The 24,475-nt window shown below is 50.5% G+C and overlaps 1 protein-coding gene across 1 annotated transcript; it reads left to right on the top strand.

Moving 5' to 3' along the window:
• Positions 1-3,799: 3,799 nt before the first annotated feature.
• Positions 3,800-23,313, top strand: CDCP2 (CUB domain containing protein 2). The gene is made up of 6 exons (XM_059898681.1): positions 3,800-3,878; positions 11,236-11,583; positions 14,475-14,810; positions 15,837-16,190; positions 19,638-19,816; positions 22,987-23,313. Exons 1-6 carry the CDS (start codon positions 3,800-3,802, stop codon positions 23,311-23,313), a joined length of 1,623 nt encoding a protein of 540 aa, XP_059754664.1.
• Positions 23,314-24,475: the final 1,162 nt, after the last annotated feature.

Raw genomic sequence — 24,475 nt, 5'->3', positions numbered from 1 at the left:
GGTGGTCCTCTCTGTGCTAGGGGTGCGCCCAGGGAGGGGCACACTCCCAGCTTGGGGTGGGGTCAGGATGACTCCCTGGAGGAGGTGACAATGTTTTGAAGGATGAGTAAGAGTCTGTCAAGGGAAGATAGAGCAGAAAGAAAGGCAATCCAGGCTCAGGGCACAGCGTGTAGGAGAAGTGAGAGAGACACGGGTAGCTGGGATGTGACTCTCAGGATGGGGACAAAGTCTGAGATGCGCTCCATGTGTGGGAGGGTGGTGGGGTGTCCTGAAGAGGCATGAATGCCAAGCAGAGAACTTTGGATTTTATCCTGAGCAGAGGGCTGACATGGTCAGATTAGCATTTTAGAAAGATCAGAGTAGAGAGTGGGTGGGGTGGGCAAGAAGCAGGCAAGAGCGGAGACACGCGGGCCGGTGAGATGGAAGAGCCTGCTGTAGAAATGCAGAGAGAGATGGGGAGGGGGTAGTGATGGTTTCAGAAGTGTGTCAGAGCCTAGAGTGGTGACCAAACTCAAGTGTGACTGCCAATATGGGGATGAGGGGAAGTCGAGGCAGCTCCTGCGTTTCTGGCTTGGTGGGTTGGTTGTGCCGCCACCTTGAATAGGAAACCTGAGGGAGAAGCAAGTTTGGGGGAGGGGTGGCGATAAGTTCAGTTGGGAGCTGTGGGGGACCCGAGGGGCGCTATGGTGGTTACCAGCCCAATGGCCATCCTTGCTCTTGCTAACCAAAATTCTGGAGCATGGTGGAAGTGAAATGCCTGGTCTTTCGGGATGAATCATGCTAACCTCCTCTTGCCAGTGATGTTCTAGGAGTGGGCGTGCATCCCAGTTTGGGCTCTCCCAAAAGCAGACCTTGAGACAGGATTTGAAAGCTCATGGTTTATTTAGGAGAAAGGGGGTACACTGATGGGACTTAGTGACCAGAAATTGTTGGTGACCAGGACACATAGTTTGACTGCAGCGGGGGAGTGCAGCCCAGCAAACCTTGGAAGAGGGAGAGGAGGGGAGAAATGGAAGAGATAAGTGTAGACACTGCTCTCAAGAAGCCTGGCAGTGAAAGCCAGCAGATGGGTAGGGTGAGAGCTGGAGGGAAACACAGGCTCACGGAAAGGGTTTGTATCCCCAGCCATGGTGGGGAGACCTGCATGCGCTTAACTGTGGATGGAGAGCGCCAGCTGGGCAGGCTCTAAGGATATGGGGGAGGTGAGAGCTACTGGAGAGCTAGGTGCCCAAAGCAGTGGGAGGGCTGGGCTCCCGGCAGAGGTTGGAGGGATTGGCCTCAGACAGGAGGTGGGAACACCTTCCCCAGAGGCTGCGGGGAGGGATGTATGAGCACAAGGTGAGGTCTGTAAGGTGAAGGGGCTCCTGCTTTACTGTTTGCCTTTTTCCCTCCACGGGAAGGGATGGGGTCATCTGCAGGAGAGGTGGGGATGCACTGTCTCGGGGAGACTGGTGACCGCCTGGGATGGTGTCTGTGGAGAGTCACAGAGAGAGTCACCTGGGGAAACATGGAAAGGCTGGGGAGCAGAGCTGAGACCCTAGACGAGGCTGGAGACCATGAACAACGGGTGCTGGTGCTGACTACATGGTGACGGGACTCTGCCCAGCAGCGCCCAGAGGTCCAGACACCCGGCGAAGAGTGTGGTCAGCGGGGCTTGTCCAGCAGATGTCATGAAGGGAGGGCAGGATGACCCTGAGCCTGGAATCTCAGCCCAAGGGGGAAGATGGGGTGAGGGATATGCGAGGCGGGGCGGGGAGAACAGCAGGGAAAGGAGACTGGAGCTTCACTGGAGTGCAGGGAGAGAGGCAGTTGCTCCAGGGGTGGGACAAACACTACACAGATGAGGGATTCAGGGGGTAACAGGTGGATGCTGTCACAGCCCTGCCCACACCCTGTGGCCCTCACCATTCCCAAGCTCCTGCTGTGACCCCTGGACACTGGGGCATACACAGGCAGGTTGGAAATGCCTGGGAGAGGATGGCCTCGAGCGGCCGTCACCCAGGGGCAGCTGGCAGTGGTGGACAAACACGCTGCCTCCTCCTGCCTCACTGAAACACCATCTCCCAGAAGTGCCCTTGGGGGTGGAGCCTCGGTTGCCCACGGTGGTCAGCTGCTGGCTAACATACCCTGAATCGGCTTCTTCTCACCCCCGTCTCCCTGCCCCCCTCCCCTACCTGTGCTTCCGGGGATCACCTCCCGGATAAACTCCTTGTCCTCAGCTCCCTGCCACAGGGTCTTCTTGTGAAGCAACTCAAGCCACGACAGTGGCTCAAACCCTCTGCACTTCAGCTTCCTCCTCTGCAAGATGGAGGGTCCGATATGTGCCTCTGAAACTGGGGGGACACAAGCACAGGTCTGGGAGGCTCAGCACCATGCCCAGTACTCAGCAGGCACTGGGTTAGCGCCCTTACTCATACACACAGTAGGTGTTTAATAAAAGCTCCGGTCCCCTCAGACGGCTCAGGACACAGAACCTCTCTGTTCTGGTCAATCAGGCCCCACCGATAAGCCAGTCCCTCAGGCCTGACCATTCCCGATGCTCTTGGCTGAAAACCTTCCAGGTGGCCTCCCTCCCGTGCTGGCAGCAAAGGGCTCCCTGGGGACCTCCTGACAAAAGGATGGGCCAGAGGCAACACGTGGTCTGGCAGATGGACATCTGAGCTCCTCAGAGGTCAATAAATATCCTCCTATGCACTGAGCCAGGCACTGGCTTGGGCTTCCCCTACATTATCTCATCTAATCCTCTCCACAAACTGCAGGCACTGCACTGCTCTCCTGTCCTGGGCCTCAGAGAGGCCCCCGCAGCCCAGCAGTGAAGGGTAGAGCCTGGATTCAGCCCTTGTCTGTCAAGCCAGAGCCCAGGCTCCTCACTGGGAGGCAGGAACATGCCATGTTCACCTCGGATGCCCTGTGCCTGGTGCAGGCTCTGCACAGAGAAGGAGCTTAGGAAATGAGCCTTGGGCTGGACTGAACCAAATAGGGCTCCTAGAGTAAATTGAAAGATCCTGTTTCCTGTTGGACACAGCGCCCCTGAGGGTATTGCTGCGGCCCAGCTCCTAGCACAGGGCCTGGCACGTAGTGATGTTCAAGCCAGGTTTGTGGATCAATAAAAAGGTGAACATTTAATATCCTTGGCCAGAATTTACACTGTGGCCCAGATCCATGACTGCATTAGGAGTTGTCCTATACGATTTTCCCATTCTGTTGTTCCTGCTGCATTCTTCCCTTCACTCTCCCTCTGAGCTCATCTAAGCATGTCTGAGGGATGCTTGTCCCACTCCCCCATTGGTGGAGGATAGGGAAACCTATAGCAAGCACTCACTGTGTGCTTTAGTGTATGTTACCACATTTCATTTCCACAATAGCCCTAGAGGCAGGGCTGAATGGCCCCACTGGACAGATGAGTCAGGTCAAGACCTAGAGGAGTTGGATGACTTGTTCAAGGTCACCTGGCCAATCGGAGGCTGACCAGGGATGATCTCAGGTCTGCCTAGCCCCAAAACTCGTGCCCCTTCTCCACCAATAAATTCCCTCCCAGCCCTAAGTTGCTTCCCTTACCCATCCAGTGTGGCCAGTGCAGACCTCCAAAGTGTCAACCTGGTGACACTAGATCCGTCACCTTAGGGTGGAGTGAAGGAAGCACCTGGGGATCAGCTTACTAATTCAAGGTGCTGATGAATTATTCACACCACCATTAACTTGGAGGCCCTTTCAGCCTCACCTCTCTTTCCCCTGCTCCAGACCCTCAGGTCCTGGCCTGCCCCGAGCTCGGCAGACCTGCGGGGCCCCCAGCGAGGAGATGCTGGCAGAGCTGGAGTTCTGTGTGCTGCTGGCAGTGACACTGCTGGGCCCAGTCCCCAGGGCCCAAGCCATGAAAGGTAGGAGCTGCTGGGGACAGGCAGGAAACCTGGAGGGGGGCAGAGGGGTGGCAGGTAGCAGCGGGGTCTCAGGAGGTTTCCATGTGGAAGGCCAGAAAGCGGAAGGCCCTTTTGGGGGCAGTTGGCCGAGTTGAGGATGTATTGCTTCTGAGATGGGGAAAGACAATATTTATCAAGTGCCTACTATGTGCTGGGTGCTTTCCACGTATGAATGCATTTAATCTTCACAACTTCAAAGTGGGTATTAGTCCTCCTTTTTACAGATGAGGAAACTGAGGAAGAGGGCGGTTAAGTAACCTGTCCAAGACTACATGCTTACCAAGGGCGAAGGGAATGGCTCAGAGAACGATTAAAGATTTGTTGCTGGAATGAGTCCTTATTTTCCTCCTGAGAGCCTGCTGTACTTTCCCATCGCCAGCCAAGTGAAATCAAAGTTCCTTATAAAGGCATTCAGTGCCTTCCCAGGTTTGGCTCCAATCTCTATATAACAACCAGCCTCGGTTCCCAGAGTCCCTCGGGCATCACATGCTCTGGCAGAGGATCACACCCCCTCCTGGAGATGCTCCACTCTCAGGGCTTTCACCCCCTGTGCCCTCTGCCTGGAAGGTCCCTTTTCTCTTTTTCCACCTGAGAACATCTGGCTCATCCATCAAGCTCAGGTCAAACACCATCTCCTCCAGGAAGACTTCTGCATCCCTTCATCAGCCTCAGAAACTCCCCCCTTGGAGATCTTAGAACCCTCTGCTGGCACCCTGGTCCCGGGTTGCTTTGTGCTGCTCCAGCCCTCTGAGCACTGTGTGCCTGTCTGAGAAGCCAGGGCAATATCACTTCACCCGTCTTCAAGGGGCGTGTGTGTAGCAGGGGCTCAGCCAGCAGTTGCCAGTGCCTTGTCTTCCTGCAGATTCAAGGGGGGCTCAGGAAGGAAGTGCAACTTTCCAGTCACCTAGTTGGTGGCAGAGATGGCTTGGGCACCCAGGTGTCTCACCCCATGCCTGGGTGGTGGGAGAAGCTAACTGTTCCCATTTCTAGCCACTGGGGCTTCAGTGGCCTTGGGGTGACCCTGGAGTTCAGGGTGCCTGCCGGACAAGGCCTCTACTTGTGCTGGGACCCAGGGCCTCCTGGGCCACCAGGAGTTCTGCTCCAACCTTCTCACGGCTTTTCCCATCCAATGGGCAAGGCCGGGGGAAGGACAAGGACAGGCAATGAACAGGATATCCCTCTGTCCTCTTGCCATAGAGGCATGAATCAGACATTGCTCCCACCCTGGCCTGCCCCCAGGGCCAGGCAGGGAGCCCTGATGTGAACTGGATGTGCATCTTGTAGCCTCTGCACTGCTTTCTCTCATCCGTGTTCACAGCCGCCCAGCAAGGTCATTATCCCCATTTCACAGATGCGTGAGTGAGGCTCAGGTAGGCTAAGTGATTGTGAGTCTGAGCCTTTATTCATGCCATTTCCTCCCTCCAAATCTTTCCCAACTCACAAAGCCTTCTTGCTCCTTCTAGCCAAACTCAAACATCAACTCCCCTGTGTCCCTCCCCTAACAGTGCTGGCCCTGGCAAGACTGCCCCCCTCCCTCTGGACCCCAGAGCCCGTGTGGCCCCAGCACAATCGCGCCACATGGCTTTGTCTCATTTGCCTAACTCCCCCCATCTTACCCCACAACTGGGAGCTCCCCAGGAAGGGGCCCATTTTGAGTCAGCACAGGCCTGTACAGGGCACATGCTTGGCAAATGTGTCTCTCTTACAGGAACTTTGGTTAAGTATATTCTTCAGGATGCTTCTGGTTGCAAGGGACAGAAACCTAATCTGGATGAGTTTAAGCAAGAAGAGAAATGCAGTGGCTGGTGCCAGGGAGGCGGGAGTATAGCTGAGTTGGGCAGCTTGGGTTCTGGGCCATTTCCTCTTTTCACATGGTTCTTGCCATTTGCTGACAAGCTCTCTCAATGGGCCCTGAGCGGGGTCCACCCAGGGCTCTCACTCCCGGCTTAGGTACCAGGCAGGAAAGGGTTCTCACCCAGGAACTCAGCAGCAGGACTCTGGTGGCACAGGGCCACCCCACAGGCCAGTCACTGTGGCAGTGCTGGGGGCCCCAGGATTGCCCAGCTAGGATCCTGTGTCCTCCTGTGGGCCTGGGAAAGACGAGGGAGGGTTACCACATGGAGACAAGGGAAGGGAGCAGTGTCTAAAATCGAGGGCATGTTCTTACAAGAGGTGAAGGAATGAGGACTGGGTGGAACAAAACAGGAGATGTCAGCTACAGCAGTAACTTCCTTTTTGGACCTCAGTTTCTCATCTGTTAAATGGAGTCAATAACACCTGCACTGCCTATTTTATGGGGATATTGTGAGGATGATATAAGATTGTTCACTGATTCATTCACTCAGCAAATATACACTGAGCACCTGCTTTGTACCAGGAGCTCTTCTAGGTGCTTGGGAGACAGCAGAGAACAAAATAGACGAGAATCCCTGCTCTCATAGAGCTGACAGTTTTGTGGAGAGAGACTTGGCAGTGAACCAAACAAATAAGGAAATAAATAGTACATTTGACGGTGATGGGTGCTATGGAGAAAATAAAGCAGAAAAGGGAGAGAAGAGGTACAGGGATGGGGAGAGGATTTCAATTGTAAATAGGGTGGTTGGGGAAAGCCTCACTGAGAAGGTCATTTTTTTCAACTTTTAACTATGAAAATTTTCACACACAAAGTGGAGAAAATAGTATAATAAATCTCGATGTCTCCATCAACCATCTTCAACAGTTATCAACATTCTGCCTTTCTTGGCTCTTCTATCCTACCCCTACCCCCATTTTAGGGGGGCAGATTGGAGAAATTTAAAGACAATCTCAGATATCACACTATTTCACCCATAAATATTTCAGAGTATATCTAACAGATATATAGATAGATAGATATTCCCAATATTATTATAATGATATAATAATTCTTTAATTTTATCTAATACTCAGTTCATGTTCAATTTTCCCCATTACGGCAAAAAAAAAAAAAAAATCCCATTGCAATTTTTTTGTTCAACTCAGAATCCAGACAAGGTCCACACATTGCTTTTGGTTGATATTTGACTCAAGTATGCCTCCCTCTCTCTCTCTCTCTCAGTCTCTCTCTCTCTTTTTTAATCGACTTCTCCCCTGGCAACCACTTTTCTACTCTCTGTTTCTATGAGTTTGACGTTTTAGATTCCACATATAAGTGATACCATGCAGTATTCGTCTTTCTCTGTCTGGCTTATTTCACTTAGCATAATGCCCTCAAGGTCTATCTATGTTGCTGCAAATAGCAGGATGGGTGCCTTTTTCAAGGCTGAATAATATTCCATGTCATATGTATCTCCATTCATCTGTTGATGGACACGTAGGTTGTTTCCATATCTCGGCTATTGTGAATAATTCTGCAATGAAGATGGGAATGCAGATAACTCTTTGATACCCTGTTTCCATTTCCTTTTAAATATACCCAAAGTGGAATTGCTGGATCATATGGAGTTCTATTTTTAATTTTTTGAGAAGCCTCCATATTGTTTGTCATAGAGGCTGCACCAGTTTGCATTCCTACCAACTGTGCACAAAGGTTCCTTTTTCTCCACATCGTTGCCAACACTTGTTACTCTCTTGTCTTTTACATAATAGCCATCCTAACAGATGGGAGGTGATATCTCATTGAGGTTTTGATTTGCATTTCCTTGATGATTAGTGATGTTGAGCACCTTTTCATGTACCTGTTGGTCATCTGTATGCCTTCTTTGGAAAACTGCCTATTCAGTTTCTCTACTCATTTTATTTTTATTTTACATTTTAAAATTTATTTTATTTTATTTATTTATTATTTTTGGCTGCGTTGGGTCTTCGTTGCTGCACGGTCTTTCTCTAGTTGCGGCAACTGGGGGCTACTCTTCGTTGCAGCACACAGACTTCTCTTGTTGCAGGGCATGGGCTCTAGGCATGCGGGCTCAGTAGTTGTGGCTCGCAGGCTCTAAAGCACAGGCTCAGTAGTTGTAGCGCATGGGATTAGTTGCTCCACAGCATGTGGGATCTTCCCGGGCCAGGGCTCAAACCCGTGTCCCCTGCATTGGCAGGCAGATTCTTAACCACTGCGCCACCAGAGAAGTCCTCTACTCATTTTTTTTTTTTTTAATGGTGAAGTGTTGGAAGCCTTCCTCTTTATATTTATTTATTTATTTATTTTTGGCTGTGTTGGGTCTTCTCTGCTGTGCGTGGGCTTTTCTCTAGTTGCGGCGAGCGTGGCCTACTCTTCATTGCAGTGCGCGGGCTTCTCACTGCGGTGGCTTCTCTTGTTGTGGAGCAGGGGCTCTAGGTGTGCAGGCTTCAATAGTTGTGGCACGCAGGCTCAGTAGTTGTGGCTCTTGGGCTCTAGAGCGCAGGCTCAGTAGTTGTGGCTGACAGGCTTAGTTGCTCTGCGGCATGTGAGATCTTCCTGGACCAGGGTTCAGAACCCGTGTCCCCTGCATTGGCAGGCAGATTCTTAACCACTGCGCCACCAGGGAAGTCCCTATTGATGGTTTCCTTTGCTGTGCAGAGCTTTTAATTCAACGTAGTCCCACTTGTTTATTTTTGCTTTTGTTGCCTTTGGTGTCAAATCCAAAAAATTATTGCCAAGACCAGTGTTAAGGAGCTTACCTCCTATGTTTTCTTCTAGTTGAGTCTTTTTTAATATAACAGTTGTGTCTCCCCCCCACAACCTTACTTACTGTTGAAGCACCTTGGTCATTAGAATTTCCCACATTCTGGACTTGACCGAATGTGTCCTCACGGTGTCATTTAGATTGTTCCTCTAGCTTCCATATTCACTCTAACTTGTAGACAGATCCAGAGACTCCATTAGATAAAGGTTCCTTTTTTTTTCCCCCAAGAAGATGTTACAGGTGTTTCATCAGGGCACCGATTATCCAGTGTTTCACTTTGACGTTAAGATTGGTCAGTGAGTTCAGGGGTTGTTAGCCTGATCCATCCATTATAAAGTTCCCTATAAAGGTAACTTTTTTGGCATTTTTTAATTATAAAAATTTTCATACATTAGCAAAGGTGAAAGAATTTTACAGAAAATATTTATCTACTCAACCATCTAGGTTTTACCTCTCATCATTTACCTTTTTTCTCAGTGATTAGAACAGACAATGATAATGATGATTTCATTAAGGTTTGCAAAGTTATGTTTTTCTAATGTTGTTATTCTTTCTGTAGTCTTCTTTAAATAACAATTTTTCTTCATCAGCTATTTGGTTATCCTGATATATATAGTTTGTAACAGGAAAGGCAAAGTAAATGCTTAATTCTTTCTCCACGTATCAAGAAGAAAATGAGTTCGTGCCCGAGCAATCTCTAAAGGAAATCAATAAGTTCCTTTTTAATTTCTTTTAGTTGTATTATGAATTCATGAATTTTTATATATTTGATGGGTTTCAACCCACTGCAATAAATTTTTTTTTTTTTGGCCACTCCCCGTGGCATGTGGGATCTTAGTTCCCTGACCAGGGATCGAACTCGCGCCCCCTGCATTGGAAGCGCAGAGTCTTAACCACTGGACCGCAGGGAAGTCCCTGCAATAAATTTTTTTGAAGTTCAAAGTATACCTTCTTTAGCCAGTGGGAGCCCCTTCAAGGTTTCTGTGTCTTTTGACACAATTCCAGCAGTTCCGATAGTTTCTTTACATTCTGGTGTGACAAGATATCCCAGGTGTGTTTTGTATATTTACTGCCCTAGACTAACTATTTCTCTAAGGAGCCCTGCTTCATTTTAGTTGGACATAATGATCCTAATCTAATTTAGTTGGACATAATAATCCTAATCTAAGTCCAAGTGGTACAAATACTACCGGAATATCATTGCTTTTAGAGTTTTTAATGAACAAAGCTAGGAAATAAATATTTTTAGAAATAAAAATAAATCAAATTCGTACTGATGTTTTCAATTCAAATCAAGGATCTCAAGAGTTCTACTTAGTGTTTTAATTTTATACTTGTATCGCTCTCCTCTTACACTGCAAAATCTTAGTTTCTATTGACATTAACATACTTCCTTTATTCCAATATATAAAATATTGTAAAATAACAGTATTCACTATTACTACTAATAGTAAGTCTACTGAATATAGTTTAATATTTCTTTGTGTTTCATTTTGTTCTTGGGATCTATTCCACTAGGAAGGCACAGTCAAAATAGTGTAGTTCAACATCGTTTGAAATCGTTTTTCCCATGTGAATGTGCCTCCAACTTGACATATAGTTAAGCTTATTTGTTTTAGTTTGGCATATGGGTTACTTAAATATTTTTGATAATTTAAAAATTATATTAAAAATTACTCATGATTATAAAGTTAAAATTATAAAATAAATTGCGTTTAAAGAGGTCTAGCGGTCACGCCTGTTTCCTCCCTTTGGCTTACATCTTCCCGTGTCAGAGAACAATTTTTATTAGTTTCCTTCCATTGTTTTCAAAATATAAGCAAATATGCACATATAAGAATGTAGTTTTGGGGACTTCCCTGGTGGCGCAGTGGTTAAGAATCCACCTGCCAATGCAGGGGACACGGGTTCGAGCCCGGGTCCAGGAAGATCCCACATGTCGCGGACCAACTAATCCCGTGTGCCATAACTACTGAGCCCACGTGCCGCAACTACTGAAGCCTGCATGACTAGAGCCCGGGTTCTGCAACAAAAGAAGACACTGCAATGAGAAGTCTGCATACTGCAACAAAGAGTAGCCCCCGCTCGCCACAACTAGAGAAAGCCCGTGCGCGGCGCGCGGCAACAAAGACCCAACGCAGCCAAAAATATAAATAAATAAATAAATAATAATAATAAAAAAGAATGTAGTTTTAACTTTGTAGTAGACTGTGCACATTTTCACTCAGGATGGGAGCAGGTAATATTATTTTTAATTTTCAAATTCCCCAATGCACATCTCTAGTGCCTAGCATTTGGTACTATTTTATCTAAAACTATAGTCCCACCTGACACTTCTTGTCTCCTTTCCCTGCTTTACTTTTCTCCAGGTCACTTATCACTAGTAATATGCTCTATATTTTCCTTATTACGTTTATTGTTTGTCTTCCCCACCAGAATTTTAGTCTATTTGTTCCTGCTGTAACCCCAGCACCTAAAACAATGCTTAGCACTCAAACAATATTTCTTGAATGAATAAAAGAATGTTTGGCAAGTATTTGAAGACTAAATAAATGAATGAACAGCTACATGAATAAGTGAATTGACTTAGGGCCATGACCTCATGCTCCCTCATCCCATCCCAAAGAACCCGCTTTGGAGCTGGGCCACCACCCAAGACCCCAGGACTGACTCTGAGACATTCTTTCCTCTCACCACAGGTGTCAAATGTGGGGGTGTGCTCTCAGCACCTTCTGGAAACTTCTCCAGCCCCAACTTCCCCAGGCTCTACCCCTACAACACGGAGTGCAGCTGGCTGATCGTGGTGGCTGAGGGATCCTCCGTGCTGCTCACCTTCCACGCCTTCGACCTGGAGTACCATGACACCTGCAGCTTCGACTTCCTTGAGATCTACAATGGGGCCTCCGGGGACCAGGGCAACCTGCTGGGGAGGTTCTGCGGCCAGGTGCCCCCACCACCCTTCGCCTCCTCCTGGCACGTCATGTCTGTGGTCTTCCACTCAGACAAGCACGTGGCCAGCCGAGGCTTTTCTGCGGGCTACCAGAAAGGCAAGGGGGACTTGGCAGTGGAGAGGGTGGCCCTGGGTGGGGATGGGGGGAGGGCGGCGGGGTAAGGTGACGGGCAGGGTCTCAGCATCTTAGCATGTAGGCTGCTCTTTAACCTGGATGCCCCTGCTCTCATAGCACACGGGGCAAAGGCAGCCTCTGTTGGTAGTCTTTTTTTTTTTTTTTCTGTTGGTAATCTTGGTGGTTGTGTGTTCCCACCTTCATGGCAACACTCCCCACGTCTCCCTCCGTTATTCCGGGAGTCCTCGGAGGGTCACACTGTGCTCAGGAATGAGGCCTCTCGCGCTCTCCTATCCTTGTCCTTCTCACCCCATACATGGCATCAGGACACTGGAGGGGACACCGGAGGGGACACCATGCTGCCACTGCTGCTGACCCCTCTGTGGCATCTCATGTCATGGGCACAGGATTCTCTCCCCCTCCCCATCATGTCCTCGTGAGTGCAAGGTGCATGAGCGTCTGTGTGGAGCTGGTGACGCGCTCCCTCCCAAAGCCTTTCCTGAGCTCGCCTCCTATACCTATCGTGGTCCCTAACCCCTCCCTCCCCCAGCCAGGCTTGGAGCCTACCCCTCAGGCTAGTGAGGAGAGCAGAGGCTTCACCCTCTTTGACTTTCTTTCTCCTTGACTCATCCCTCTTTCCTCAGGCTTCTCTGCACAGACTCAGACCTCCTACCTTCTCCCAAGGCCAAAACCAAAGGTCTTCCTCACAACAGCTCAAGCAATAGGCTCCACAGAGGCTCCTGGTGCACAGGGTTCACCAGCAGCAATCAGAGCCGGGGCGAGGGTGCATACAGTTCTATGCCTCCAAAGCCAGACACCCGCTCCCACTGGCTTTGGAGGCATAGTATTGTAGAATGGTAAAACACAAGAACCACAGACCGATCTAATCATAGCAGTGGAGTTTTAGATCCCTAGATTTTTAGACTCTTAGGGTATCAAAGTTATAATACTATGTGCAATGTTTTCTAATATTTTTTAAAACAGGAGTACCCTTATATAAAATGGAACCTTATGTTAATCCCTGATATGTAAAAGAGATAAAGGCAGCATTTTTTTAAAATAAATTTTTATTTATTTATTTATTTATTTATTTATGGCTGCGTTGGGTCTTCGTTGCTGTGCGTGGCCTTTCTCTAGTTGTGGTGAGCGGGGACTACTCCTCGTTGCGGTACGTGGGCTTCTCATTGCGGCGGTTTCTGTTGTTGTGGAGCACGGGCTCTAGGTGTGTGGGCTTCAGTAGTTGTGGCACGAGGGCTCAGTGGTGGTGGTGCGACGGCTCAGTAGTTGTGGCGCACGGGCTTAGTTGCTGCGTGGCATGTGGGATCTTCCTGGATCAGGGATCAAACCCGTGTGCCCTGCATTGGCAGGCGGCTTCTTAACCACTGCACCACCACGGAAGTCCCAAAGGCAGCATTTTTGTTGTAAGCATTTATAAGTTCGTATTTTTAACATTTACTTATTATAAGCCAGTCACTGAAAACATAAGTAAATATTGATGTCCTCTGATTAGTTAAATTTTTACATATAAGATATGTGACTGTGGATGCTATCTTTCATTGAATTAAAAAATAGTTTGAATACAGAAAAAGAATGACATTTACACCAGATGTCTGCAAATAGATGCCCTGGGGCCACTGTGGAGCCCCAGAACACATTTTGAAAGTCTCTGCTAAGGGTGTTGACAGCAGACAGGATCTCACAGACTGTCAAAACCTGCCCTCTCATTTGACAAACAATACACCTGAGACCAGAGAGGGAATGTGCCTTCCCAAGGTCACACATCTGGGAAGCGGAAACTGGGACAAGAAGACAAGTCCGTAGCCGCCCAGCACAGTGCTCTGTTCACACAGCCATGCCATGGAGTGAGATTCTGGAGTCTCAGGAGACACAACCGAGTGTGCCCCTCCCTGCTGGTGGCCTCCAGCTAGTCCTGGCATTCATTATCACCTAGCTCCCAGTTGTACTGGCTACACTGGGTTCCAAAGGGTTTTCACCAGAAACTTCTTAAACTCTGCATGAGTCTGGGCATGGTGGATCAGTCTGAACAGGTCTTATGATTTCTAATATTCCCATGAGGCTCAGAGAGGCTGAGTTACTTGCCCACGGTCACACAGCAATAGAAGACTGAGCTGAGAGGAGACCTGTCTTCAGACTTCAAGCCCATCTCTACTCCTTCAGATCCTCCCTCTAAGCCTCAGTTTCCTCATCTGTTCGGGAGATTTGATAATGTTCCTGGTCTCAGGTGCCTCAGCCTCTATGCTCCACTGGCCTGGTAGGAGGGGACAGTGAGACTGATAAGATCAAGTGCACAGACTCTGAAGTTAGTCAAATCCTGCCCTCCCTGATACCAGGGGTGTGACCTGCTGTCAGGGTCCTGCCCTGTCCCTTGGGGCCTTGCCACTGCAATGGCTCTTGCCAATCTCCACATCTCTTTGCTTCAGGGCTTTTTCCGAAGCTTTGGCAGGTCACCTCTACCCCCAGCGGCCCTCAGCCTCGATTCTGGGGAATGCCCCCGCTCCCCCACCCTCTCTCCCTTGCTGCCCATCTGCGGTCCTCTGTCTCTCCCAGATAAACTACTTGGGCTCAAATCCTTGTCTCAGGCTCAGCCTGGGTGAAGCCCAACTCACACAGGTAAGTTATTTAACTTCTCTCTGCCTCCAGTCTCTCAGCTGTAAAATGGGGGAAACCACGGTGCGTTCCTCATGGGGTTATGGTGATGACCTAGAAAGATGGCCTGTGCCTGTCACTTACCAAGTGCTCAGTGGGTGGTGACAAGATTCCTGTGAACACCTGTGGGCATGGCATTTCCCAAGGGAGGAGATGGGGGAGCCACAGGGAGGGAGAAAGTTCGGTTCAAGTGGACTCCCTTGCAGATGCGTGTGGTGGCGTCCTGACGGGCCTGTCGGGGGTCCTCACCAGCCCCGAGCACCCCAACAACTACCCCAACAATGTGGAGTGCCGCTGGGTGATCCGAGCCGCTGGCCCCGCCACCGTCAAGCTGGTCTTCGTGGACTTCCAGGTGGAGGGCAGTGAGCAGTGCACCTACGACTATGTGGCTGTGCTTGGGGGGCCCGGCCCCACCCGTGGGCACCACTACTGCGGCAGCTCCAGGCCCCCCACGCTCGTGTCGCTGGGCCACGAGCTGCAGGTGGTCTTCAAGTCTGACTTTAACATCGGGGGCCGGGGCTTCAAGGCCTACTACTTCTCAGGTAGGAGGGCCGGAGCTACACCCTGAGTGCGCTGTGTGTGCTGGGCTCCTGCCTCCCCATCACACTTGCGGCGGGGCAGGGAGGGGTTGTACTCTTCTGCCTCTGGGCCTTACACTTCCTGCTCTTTCTCTGCCTGAAATGTTCTAGCACACCCTTTCCCGTCTGGCCGATGCCAAGGCACAAGCATGTCACCTCCTCTGGGAAGGCTCCTTGATTCACTCAGAATTATTCCCTTCCTTCAACTCCTTAGAGAAGTTTTCTCATAGCAATGATCTAACACATCACTTCTGTACCTGGTTTGCATGCTGATTTCCTCTGCTTGACTGTGAGTTCCTATGGACTTATCTTTGTACCTGCTACATAGAGGGTATTCAATTAATGTTTGTACGAATGAATGAATGAACCATTGGGAAGTAAACTGTCTGGTGGAGGAGATAAAGAAGGAAACAGACAATGACAATGCACTGTGATCTGTGCTGTCTAACAGTAAGAATCATGGATGACTTCCTGGAGGAGGAGAGAATTGAGCAGTGCTTTGAAGGTGTAAGCCAGTGGCAGAAGAAAGGGAAGGGTGTTCCAAGCAGAGGGATCAGTATGTGCAGAGGCATGGAGGACAGAGAGGGTTTGTGTGCTTGTATTACTAGGAAATGTTTGGTGAGGCTGGAAGGTAGGGCTGGATGAGGGGCAGGGAGAAAAAGGGCAAGGTCAGGTCATGAACCACCTTGTCTGTCAAGTCCAAGTTGGACTCAACTCCGAGGACAGGTATTAGGCATTGTTACTGAATTCCTATCAGGGTCAACACTCATGAAGTGGTTTACCAATTGGAATGACAGTCTCAGCTTTCAGCTAGTTTCAGTTTAAAGCAGGCTTTGGGATCAGTTGTCTGGTCTTCTGGCCATGGTGCCGACAACCTGCCAGGGTGGTTTTAGGACCCTTTAGTGCCTACTGCCCAAGCTGTAGCTGCAGAGGGTGACAGTCTACACCCTTCTCACCATTGCTCCTTCTGTCCTGCTCTCCCCAATCCAGGAGAATGCCAGGAGGTATACACGGCGGTGCGGGGCAACTTCTCCAGCCCACAGTACCCCAGCTCCTACCCCAACCACATCCGGTGCCACTGGACCATCCGCCTGCCTCTTGGCTACCGGGTCAAAGTGTTCTTCCTGGACCTGGAACTGGAGGGGCCCAACAGCCTGACCAGGACCTGTGACTTTGACCATCTGACAGCCTTCGACGGGGCCAGCGAGGAGGCGCCCCTGCTGGGGAGTTGGTGTGGCCACCACCTGCCACCACCGGTCACCTCGAGCCACAACCAGCTCCTGCTTCTGCTGCACACAGACCGTAGCACCACCCACAGGGGCTTCTCTGTGGCCTACATTGGAGGTCAGCTGGGGTTGAGGGTATGGGTGTGCTGGTGGGGGAAGGTGAGGCCGGGGTTCCTGGTCTTTGCAGCCTCCTTGCTCCATCTCACCAACTTCTCAGTTGGCTACACAACTGCCAACTCCCGCCCTGGGACCTCTGAGGCTATATCAATATGGCCCTTGCTTATTTTCACTATTACAGTGCCCTATTTTTCCAGCTTCCAAATCCACAATTCCTAATTCCTCCCTATCTGTCACCTTCCTCCATGGGCCCCTGGCCTCTCTTGTACTATGATTAATCCTCTGTATCCAGGGGTAATACACAAGATATGGTAATACTATTTATGGAAAACAATTGATAAAATCATGGAGATGCCGACCAACCTTGCTTGTACAGTCATAAGTCCTGACTGACAGAGATTTGAAAAAATGACATTTGGTTTCCTTACATAACAAGAAGCCTAGAGCTAGGCAGCTGCTGTATTGGTTCAGGGACTCAACAGTGTCCCAGCTGGTATGTCTGGGATTCTCTTGACCTCATGACTACAAGATGGCTGCCACAACTCCAGGCATCATGTCCATGTTCAAGGCTGGAAGAGGGTAGGGGAGGTGCCAGCCACAATTGTTCCTTTATCAGGAAAGTAAAAGCATTTTCGGAAGCCCTCAAAAGACATCTTCTTGTTCTCATTATTTTGAACTTGGTCATGTGGCCATGCCTAGATGAAGAGCTGGCTAGGGAACTTGGCACTCAGCTTTTCCATCCTCCATAGTGCTAGTTAGATTTGCCAGCTGACAGCAGCTATCATCTATCCCCTCCTCTCATCACCCTTCCCTGGGCCATGGTCCCAGAAATGCCTGTGCTCTGGACCCATTTTGCCCTCTGCCTGACTAAGCTAGAGCCTCTTGTTGTGCAGGTGCAGAAACAGAGGTGCAGAGAGGAAACGACTTTCACTGCTGTCACACAGGCAGTGGGTGGCACAGCCAAGGCTAGAACTCACACCCTTGCCTTTTGTGTGGCTAAGCAGGGCCTGGGGAGGAGGCCCAGGACTGAGCTCAGATGGACGGGGGCCACATCCAAATGCTGCCATTAACTGACCATCCAATGGTGCTCACCTGTAGGAGGGGTTGATGAATGTTCTAGACAGGTGGTCTTTAAGATGAAATGAGGTAACACAGGTCACAGTGCCTGCCTCGGAGGGCATCCTTGCTGACTGTGGATTTCTTTCCCTTATGTGTCTCAGTCCTGGTCTGCATTCAAAAGATCTTTCCTCAGGACTTCCCTGGTGGTCCAGTAGTTAATACTCCGTGCTCCCAATGCAGGAGGCACAGGTCTGATCCCTAGTCAGGGAACTAAGATCCTGCATGCCACACGGTGCAACCAAAAAAAAAAAAAGGTCTTTCCTCTTCTTTCTTTCTTCCCTTCTTTCTTTCTTCCTTCCCTTCTTTCTTTCTTTCTTCCTTCCTTCCTTCCTTCCTTCCTTCCTTCCTTCCTTTCTTTCTTTCTTTCTTTCCTTCTATTTATTTTTGGCTGCGTTGGGTCTTCGTGGCTGCGCACAGGCTTTCTCTAGTTGCAGCGAGCGGGGGCTACTCTTCTCTGCAGTGCGCAGGCTTCTCATTGCGGTGGCTTCTCTTGTTGTGGAGCATGGGATCTAGGCGTGCGGGCTTCAGTAGTTGTGGTTCGCGGGCTCTAGAGCGCAGGCTCAATAGTTGTGGCGCATGGGCTTAGTTGCGCCACAGCACGTGGGATCTTCTTGGACCAGGGCTTGAACCCGTGTCCCCTGCATTGGCAGGAGGATTCTTAACCACTGTGCCACCAGGGAAGTCCTTCTTCCTCTTTCCTTACCCATGTGCAAGAGGAGTTTGGGGGCCCAGCAATGGTGAAGGGAAACAGTAGAGCTGCAGCAAGCTAGTGGCAGCAAAGTGACCTGGGCAGATGCTCCCTCTGTGGGCCTCAGTCATCTCCATACATAAACCTGGAGGAGACCTGTCCCTCTGTTAGAGCGACCCCTTTCCCGGAGTGCACTCAGAGAGCCAGGTGCCATGGGGCTCTGCCACAGCTAGCTGGCAAGTAGCTTTCTCTCTGAGGGTCTCAGTAAAATGAAGATATCAGCTGAAGGAGCTGTAAAGTCCCTTTTGCTCTGATGGTCTTGCTCTGGGTCCTCTCCCAGCTGTATGTGATCTTGGACAAGCTCCTTCTCCTTTTGGTGCCTCCAAAGGCACCTCCCCGATGGCTGTGGGAGCCCAGATGCCTGTGGGAGCCCAGGGTCAGACACGGCACTAATGCTGGGCCAGGCTCCAGATGTGGCCCAGGCTGCAGGCGGCCTCCCGGCTGGAGGACAGCCTCAGCATCAATCAGGGGTGACACACAGTTCAGCATCGCCAAGATCATCGTGGGAGATGGCGGGCCCATAAATCCCCGACTGCCCAGACACCAGAGGCTGAAATATGTCTGAGGCATTTCCCGGAGAGAGGTTGAGATTTCCAGACCTCTGCCTACCAGCTCTTTCCTTTTCCTCCCGCCAGCCACCCTGCTTCCTTCCTCCTACCCTCACCCCTGCCCCAGCAAGCACTGCCCCCGTACACACACGCGTGCTCACACACACAGGCTCTCACGATCCCAGACACTTAGAGTCACACAGGCCTGGCTGGGAGGGGCTGCAGGGGGCCACCACATAAGGTGGAGAGACCAGGAACTGTGCGATCTTACAGACGCAATGATTAAAATCCTGGCTTAGCCACTGCTGACAATTTCACCTCTCAGAGCTCCGGGTTCCAAAACTTTCAAATGCATTTAGTCATGTCCACTTCAAGGGGTCATCATGGGGAGGGAGAGTGGGGCTTCCTTCACCACCCTTTTCAAACTGCAGCCACCGCAACCCTTACCCACACACATTCTGCTCTCCCCGCTCCCCGTCTTTCTTTTTTGCTTGATTTTCCTTCAGACTACTCTGACGCTTAGGTGTATCTTACATATTTACTGCCTCCTCACTCAACTAGAATGTAAGCTCCAAGAGAGTAGGCATTTGTGGCTGGTTTTTTTCTTTTCATTTCTGTATCTGGTGTTTAGAATAGTGCCTGCACATAGTGGGCCATAAATACTAGTCAAATGATTAAATGAATTGCCTGGTATATGGCAAACATGATCAGCAAATAATAGCTTTCATTCTGATTAAGAATATTCATTCATTCAGTCAGTCAGTCGTTTGTTCAGCATTCACTGCACCTGCCAAGCTCTGTGCTGGCTCAGAGGACGCTGAGAAGTAGGCACGAGGCCTGCCCTGGGGCTCATAGTTTGATGGAGTTAAATGGAGTAACGCGTGTAAAACGTCCTCGTAGGACTGCTTAAGAGCCATCCCCTCTCTGGGTCTCAGTTCTCCATCCACCACCCTTTGGATAGGGGCTTGGAGAGGGTGGGGGCCAGACCGCCTGCCCCCATGGCCTCCAGCTCCCCGCTCCCATCCATCCTCAGTGGTCCCCATGAACGTGAGTTGCTCCCGCACGGACTTCCAGATCCTGATCTCCGCGCAGGCACTGGCCCCTCTAGAACGGACCAAAGTCTACCTGGGCAGCCGGAGCTGTGCTGCTCAGGAAGTCGGCAGCAACTTCCGGATCCAGGCCCGCTTTGACACCTGCGGCACCGAGTCTCAGGTAGGGGCTGGGGGAGGAGGGCAGGCACGAGGGAGGGGCTCTGATCCCTGGGGAGAGGCACCTGCCAGACCTGAGAATTCAGCTTCTCTTCCTGGCTCTGGTCACCCCACAAGCCAGGATGCAGAACTCAGCCTCTTTTGATTTTACCTCAACAAACTTGCTCAGTGTAGACACAACAAAGAACTCAGGTAGGGGAGACAGAGAAGAGGTGTCCTGCTGCACAAGCTGGTGACAGCCAAAAGCCCCTACTGGAGGCCCCTCCCTCAAGGTCCTGTGAACTGACTGTTCCTGGGGGCCTTCCTGCTGCCCCCCCTCCCCACTGGAGCTCCCCAGGGCCACCCGGTCCCCACCCCTCTAATGCACAGAGCTGTTTGAGTGCTGCTGCCTCCTGCCCACCCCCTCCCCAACCTTGTGATCCAAATCCATTGCTGGGCTCCGCAAAACAAAGGGGCCCTTCAAGAGACAGGATCCACCTCCCTCCAAAGGCAGTGAGGTGTACAAATGAAGTTTTTCTACTATCCTTGTATTTCGGAGGCCTAGAACCCAGGCTTGGGGCCCTCAGAAGTCACCTGGCAGTGGCCCAAGAACCCTGGATGTTTGTATTCTCAGGGACAGGTTGGGAAGGGGAAAGGGGGAGAAGGCACAGTGGTCTCCATCGGGGACAACACCGCAGCCTTGGTGACGAATCTGGGAATTCGTCAGACTGCCTTGGCAGAAATCGCGTGCTTTCCAGCAAACCGTATTTCCCCACCACCCAACATTAACCGAATGTATGCCTCTGGCCCCTCAAGTCCACCCTCTGCTTCCCCAGCCTCCTGGCGGCCACCATCCTTTTAACCTGAGTAGAGGAGAAGTGGGAGTCCGTCTTAGCTGCCAAGATAATCTGCCCTCACCTCTACTCCATGCCCTAAATCCCCCTGCGGTTTTCTTTGGGGGCAGAACTACTTTCCATAGAGTCATAAAATGATGGAGACAGAGAACCCCAGAAGCAAGGAATCATGAAATCTAGAACAAAGAACTCACAGACACTCAGGGTCTCAAAGTCACAGAACCACCACTAGAATCTGGAGCCACATAATCATAGAATCTTGGCATCAATATCATGGAAACATAAAAGCTGAGAACCTCAGACTCATGGATTCTTAGTGTAACACTTATAAGTCCTAGACCCATGAGGACCAGTCTCTGCATTGAGTTGCTTTCAAAGATGCACAGTTCAAATGGCCAAAAGCCATGGCAACCTATCTGTGCATCTCTTTAAAACCACAGAGACTTGATTTCATAACCGTAACGCCACATTTGTGTGGACTTTCTTTCCTCCTCAAGTCTCATTCATCAAAAACCCCTGAAACTTCCCCACACACCTGTTTTGTGTGATTTTTCCCTCCCTTCTTCTTTATTTTTTTTTTATAATTAATGTTTTAACTCCCATAGGCAATGTTTTGTCTTTTTTTTTTTTTTTTTTTAATTTATTTATGGCTGTGTTGGGTCTTCGTTTCTGTGCGAGGGCTTTCTCTAGTTGCGGCAAGCGGGGGCCCCTCTTCATCGCGGTGCGCAGGCCTCTCACTATTGCGGCCTCTCTTGTTGCGGAGCACAGGCTCCAGACGCGCAGGCTCAGCAATTGTGGCTCACGGGCCTAGTCGCTCCGCGGCATGTGGGATCTTCCCAGACCAGGGCTCGAACCCGTGTCCCCCGCATTGGCAGGCAGACTCTCAACCACTGCGCCACCAGGGAAGCCCTCCCTCCCTTCTTTATTATGTAGATTCACTTCGGCCCTTTCACTGGGTCCCCTTCCACTCTCAGGTTCTGTCTTTGTTTTTCCGATTCTGTGTCACAAAAGTCCAGGACACCGGTTCTCCTCAGAGGGTGCGGTGGTAGACAGGCTGAGGGCGCAATGCAGAAGGCTCCTCTGGGGACGTGGACGCAGAGCCTTCTGGAAGCCCAGAGTTGGGAGAGACCCACAAGGTCACCTAGTCCATGAAACTCCAGATCCGTGATTCCCCTTCACTGCCGTCCCCAAAAGGACCACCCAGTGTCCAGTGATGGCAGCTTCCTGCAGGTCATGCCCGTTTGCTCTGTTCTAGGCAGCTTTGGTTTTTAGAGAAGCCTCAGCTCAGAAGAGCCATGACTGGACAGGGGCAGCTGGGCGGCCTGAGGAGTGTAACGGCTGCTCTAGATTAGGGGTGGGTGGGGAGAGTAGCCCGGCATCACTGCAGCCCCCAATCCAGACCACACCAGACTGCCCGTCAAAATGCTGTCCCTCAGTCCCCAGCCCAAACACTCCACTGTCTCAGGGCGTCCTAACTCCTGCCTACTTCATCCGTGGGGGTGGGGAGGGCAGCAGCGTGACAGGCTCCCCACATCACACTCCTCAATGGCTCTTCCCAACCCCGGGGTGGTGCTGCTGGGCTGAACAGGACTCAACCACGGGACACATAACTGCTGCAGACATAATTGGGCAAAACGATTCCAGAAGGAAAGTCGCGTAACACCAGGGACAGAGCATCTAACTGGGAGGCAGGAGACTCGGCTTCTGGATCTAGCTCTGGGCAAATTACTACCTTTGCTGGGCCTCAGTAGCCACATCTGTAAATTGCCAAGGAAGGGAGATTGAACTAGATGTCCTGAAACTCCCCTTTGGTTCTACATTCTTTGGTTTGAGTGAGGTGTGATGGCTAAGAGCACAGTTAAGAATCAGGCAGATCTGGAAGAGAATACGTTCCCTGTCAATTGTGTGCTGTGTGACCTCAGACAAGGGGTTTAACCTCTGGGCCTCATTTTCCTTATCTGGCAAATGGGGATATTAATGGCACCAATAAGAGAAGGTTGTTGTGAGAATTAAATGAGATAATGCCCTCAAAATGCAGAGCCTGGAACATGGCGAATGTCCCTGTTGTTACTGTTACTACCTTTCATAGACACCACCTGCTTCAAGCCAGAGCAAACACTAACCCATCAAATATATATTGTCCTTTCAGACACCCTCGTAGTGCCCCTTTTACAGGTGGGGACACTGAGGCTCTGAGTGGGAAGGGAGTCAGTAGCCAAGCTGGGACTGGAAACCAGGCTCTGGAGTTCTGCCCCCTTGGCACTCAGTGCCTACATATCCAGGGAAACAGGGTCAGCCCTGGCCCCTTCAGGTGTGAGCAAGTGCCCCTTGACCCCCACAGAGAAGAAATAACACTTCAGTGATCGTCAGTGTGCTGTACATCGACTTCTCAGCGGGTGGACAGGAGGACATCCACGAATACGAGGTCCGCTGCGAGCCGAGGCGAAAGGAGGCCTCTGTCCACCTGCTGTCCGGCTCCCACTGGCTTGGGCCCTATGCTGCCACGGCCGAGCACCTTCAGGAGGCACCACCCAGGGACGAGGCAGAGGCACTGGAGGGCCCCGTGGCCATGGTGGCCCAGGACACCAGTGACATCGTCTTCCTGGGCCTTTGCATCCTGGCTGGAGTCCTCATGGTCATTGCCATAGTGGTCCTGATGCTGCTGTAAGCAGGGAGGGTAGGGACGTGGCATCTGGCATCCCTGGGAAGCAGCTTGGGCACCCCACAACGGGGGCAGGACCAGGCCTTGTTGACTTTATGATGACCATGGGCAAGTCACTATCCCCCTCTGAGCCTCAGTTTCCAGGGGACCTTTACTCTGCCCTGCTTATCTCACAGGGCTGGCGTGAGGCTCAGAGAAGAGCATGGATAAGAGCTGTATAAACTATAGCATGCCATGCATGTGTGTGCAGTTGTTGTTGTTGTTATTAATTTTGAAGATTTTCTGCTATAGAAAAGAACTCTCTTGTGTGTATATGTCAGCATAGATAGTTGTGGTCACTGGTGACAGAGTTGATAAAACTGACTTGTTCTATAACTTGTATGACTGCTTCACCAACTCAGGATACAAATAAGGCCCCTCCTAATTTTCTGACTAATTGCTCATCCTAAGCGTTCATTAGCAGGAGGTTTGGTATCCATCCAGGGGCCTCCACTCTCCTGAACTGATTCAGGAACCCGGAGGACTTTATCTAAAGCAGATTAGTCCTGCCTCCAAACTCCAGGAACAGAGAGAAAGGAAACTGAAACCCCACCTAGTGCTGTTGCTTTAGCCCCTGCCACATGGTGGCGCTGTTGAAGACTGGTCTTGCGCATCCTGGTGGATGCCTGTCCACCGGGTGGACAGACCCCTAGAGTATAAACCACAGGCAGGCCCATACTATGCTCAGTAGTGAGGCTGGAGGCTGAGGACCAGTGTCTCTTTCATGTTGGCATTTTTCCTTAAATAAACCATGATCCTTGACTGAAAAACTGATTGAAGTCCCATGTGTCTCTGTCCTCACCCTGATGTTGAGCTCAGATTACTAGCCCATCCTTCTCCTCCAGCTGAGCTCTCTTTGGAGCGCTCTGGACTTTCTCCTGCCACTGGACTTCACTCAGAGCTACTCCAGTCCACCCACATTTTTCTAAGTTCACACCACAGTGAGCAGGGGTTGGATTTCCAGTGCTCCCCTGTGAGAAGACCTCTGGCATCCTTATGCGAACTGGTCCAGCACTCCCCAGAGCCCTATATATCAAGAAGTGGAGCAATCTTGTTAATGAAAAATAAACAAAAAATACATTTATAGTACATGACTTTCCCCTGTTCACCTTTATATTTGCATAATGAA

Source organism: Balaenoptera ricei, chromosome 1 (assembly GCF_028023285.1).
Source record: "Balaenoptera ricei isolate mBalRic1 chromosome 1, mBalRic1.hap2, whole genome shotgun sequence".
Taxonomy (NCBI): domain Eukaryota; kingdom Metazoa; phylum Chordata; class Mammalia; order Artiodactyla; family Balaenopteridae; genus Balaenoptera; species Balaenoptera ricei.
Note: the sequence above shows the minus strand (reverse complement) of the source record. Positions and strands in the feature narration are given on the sequence as shown.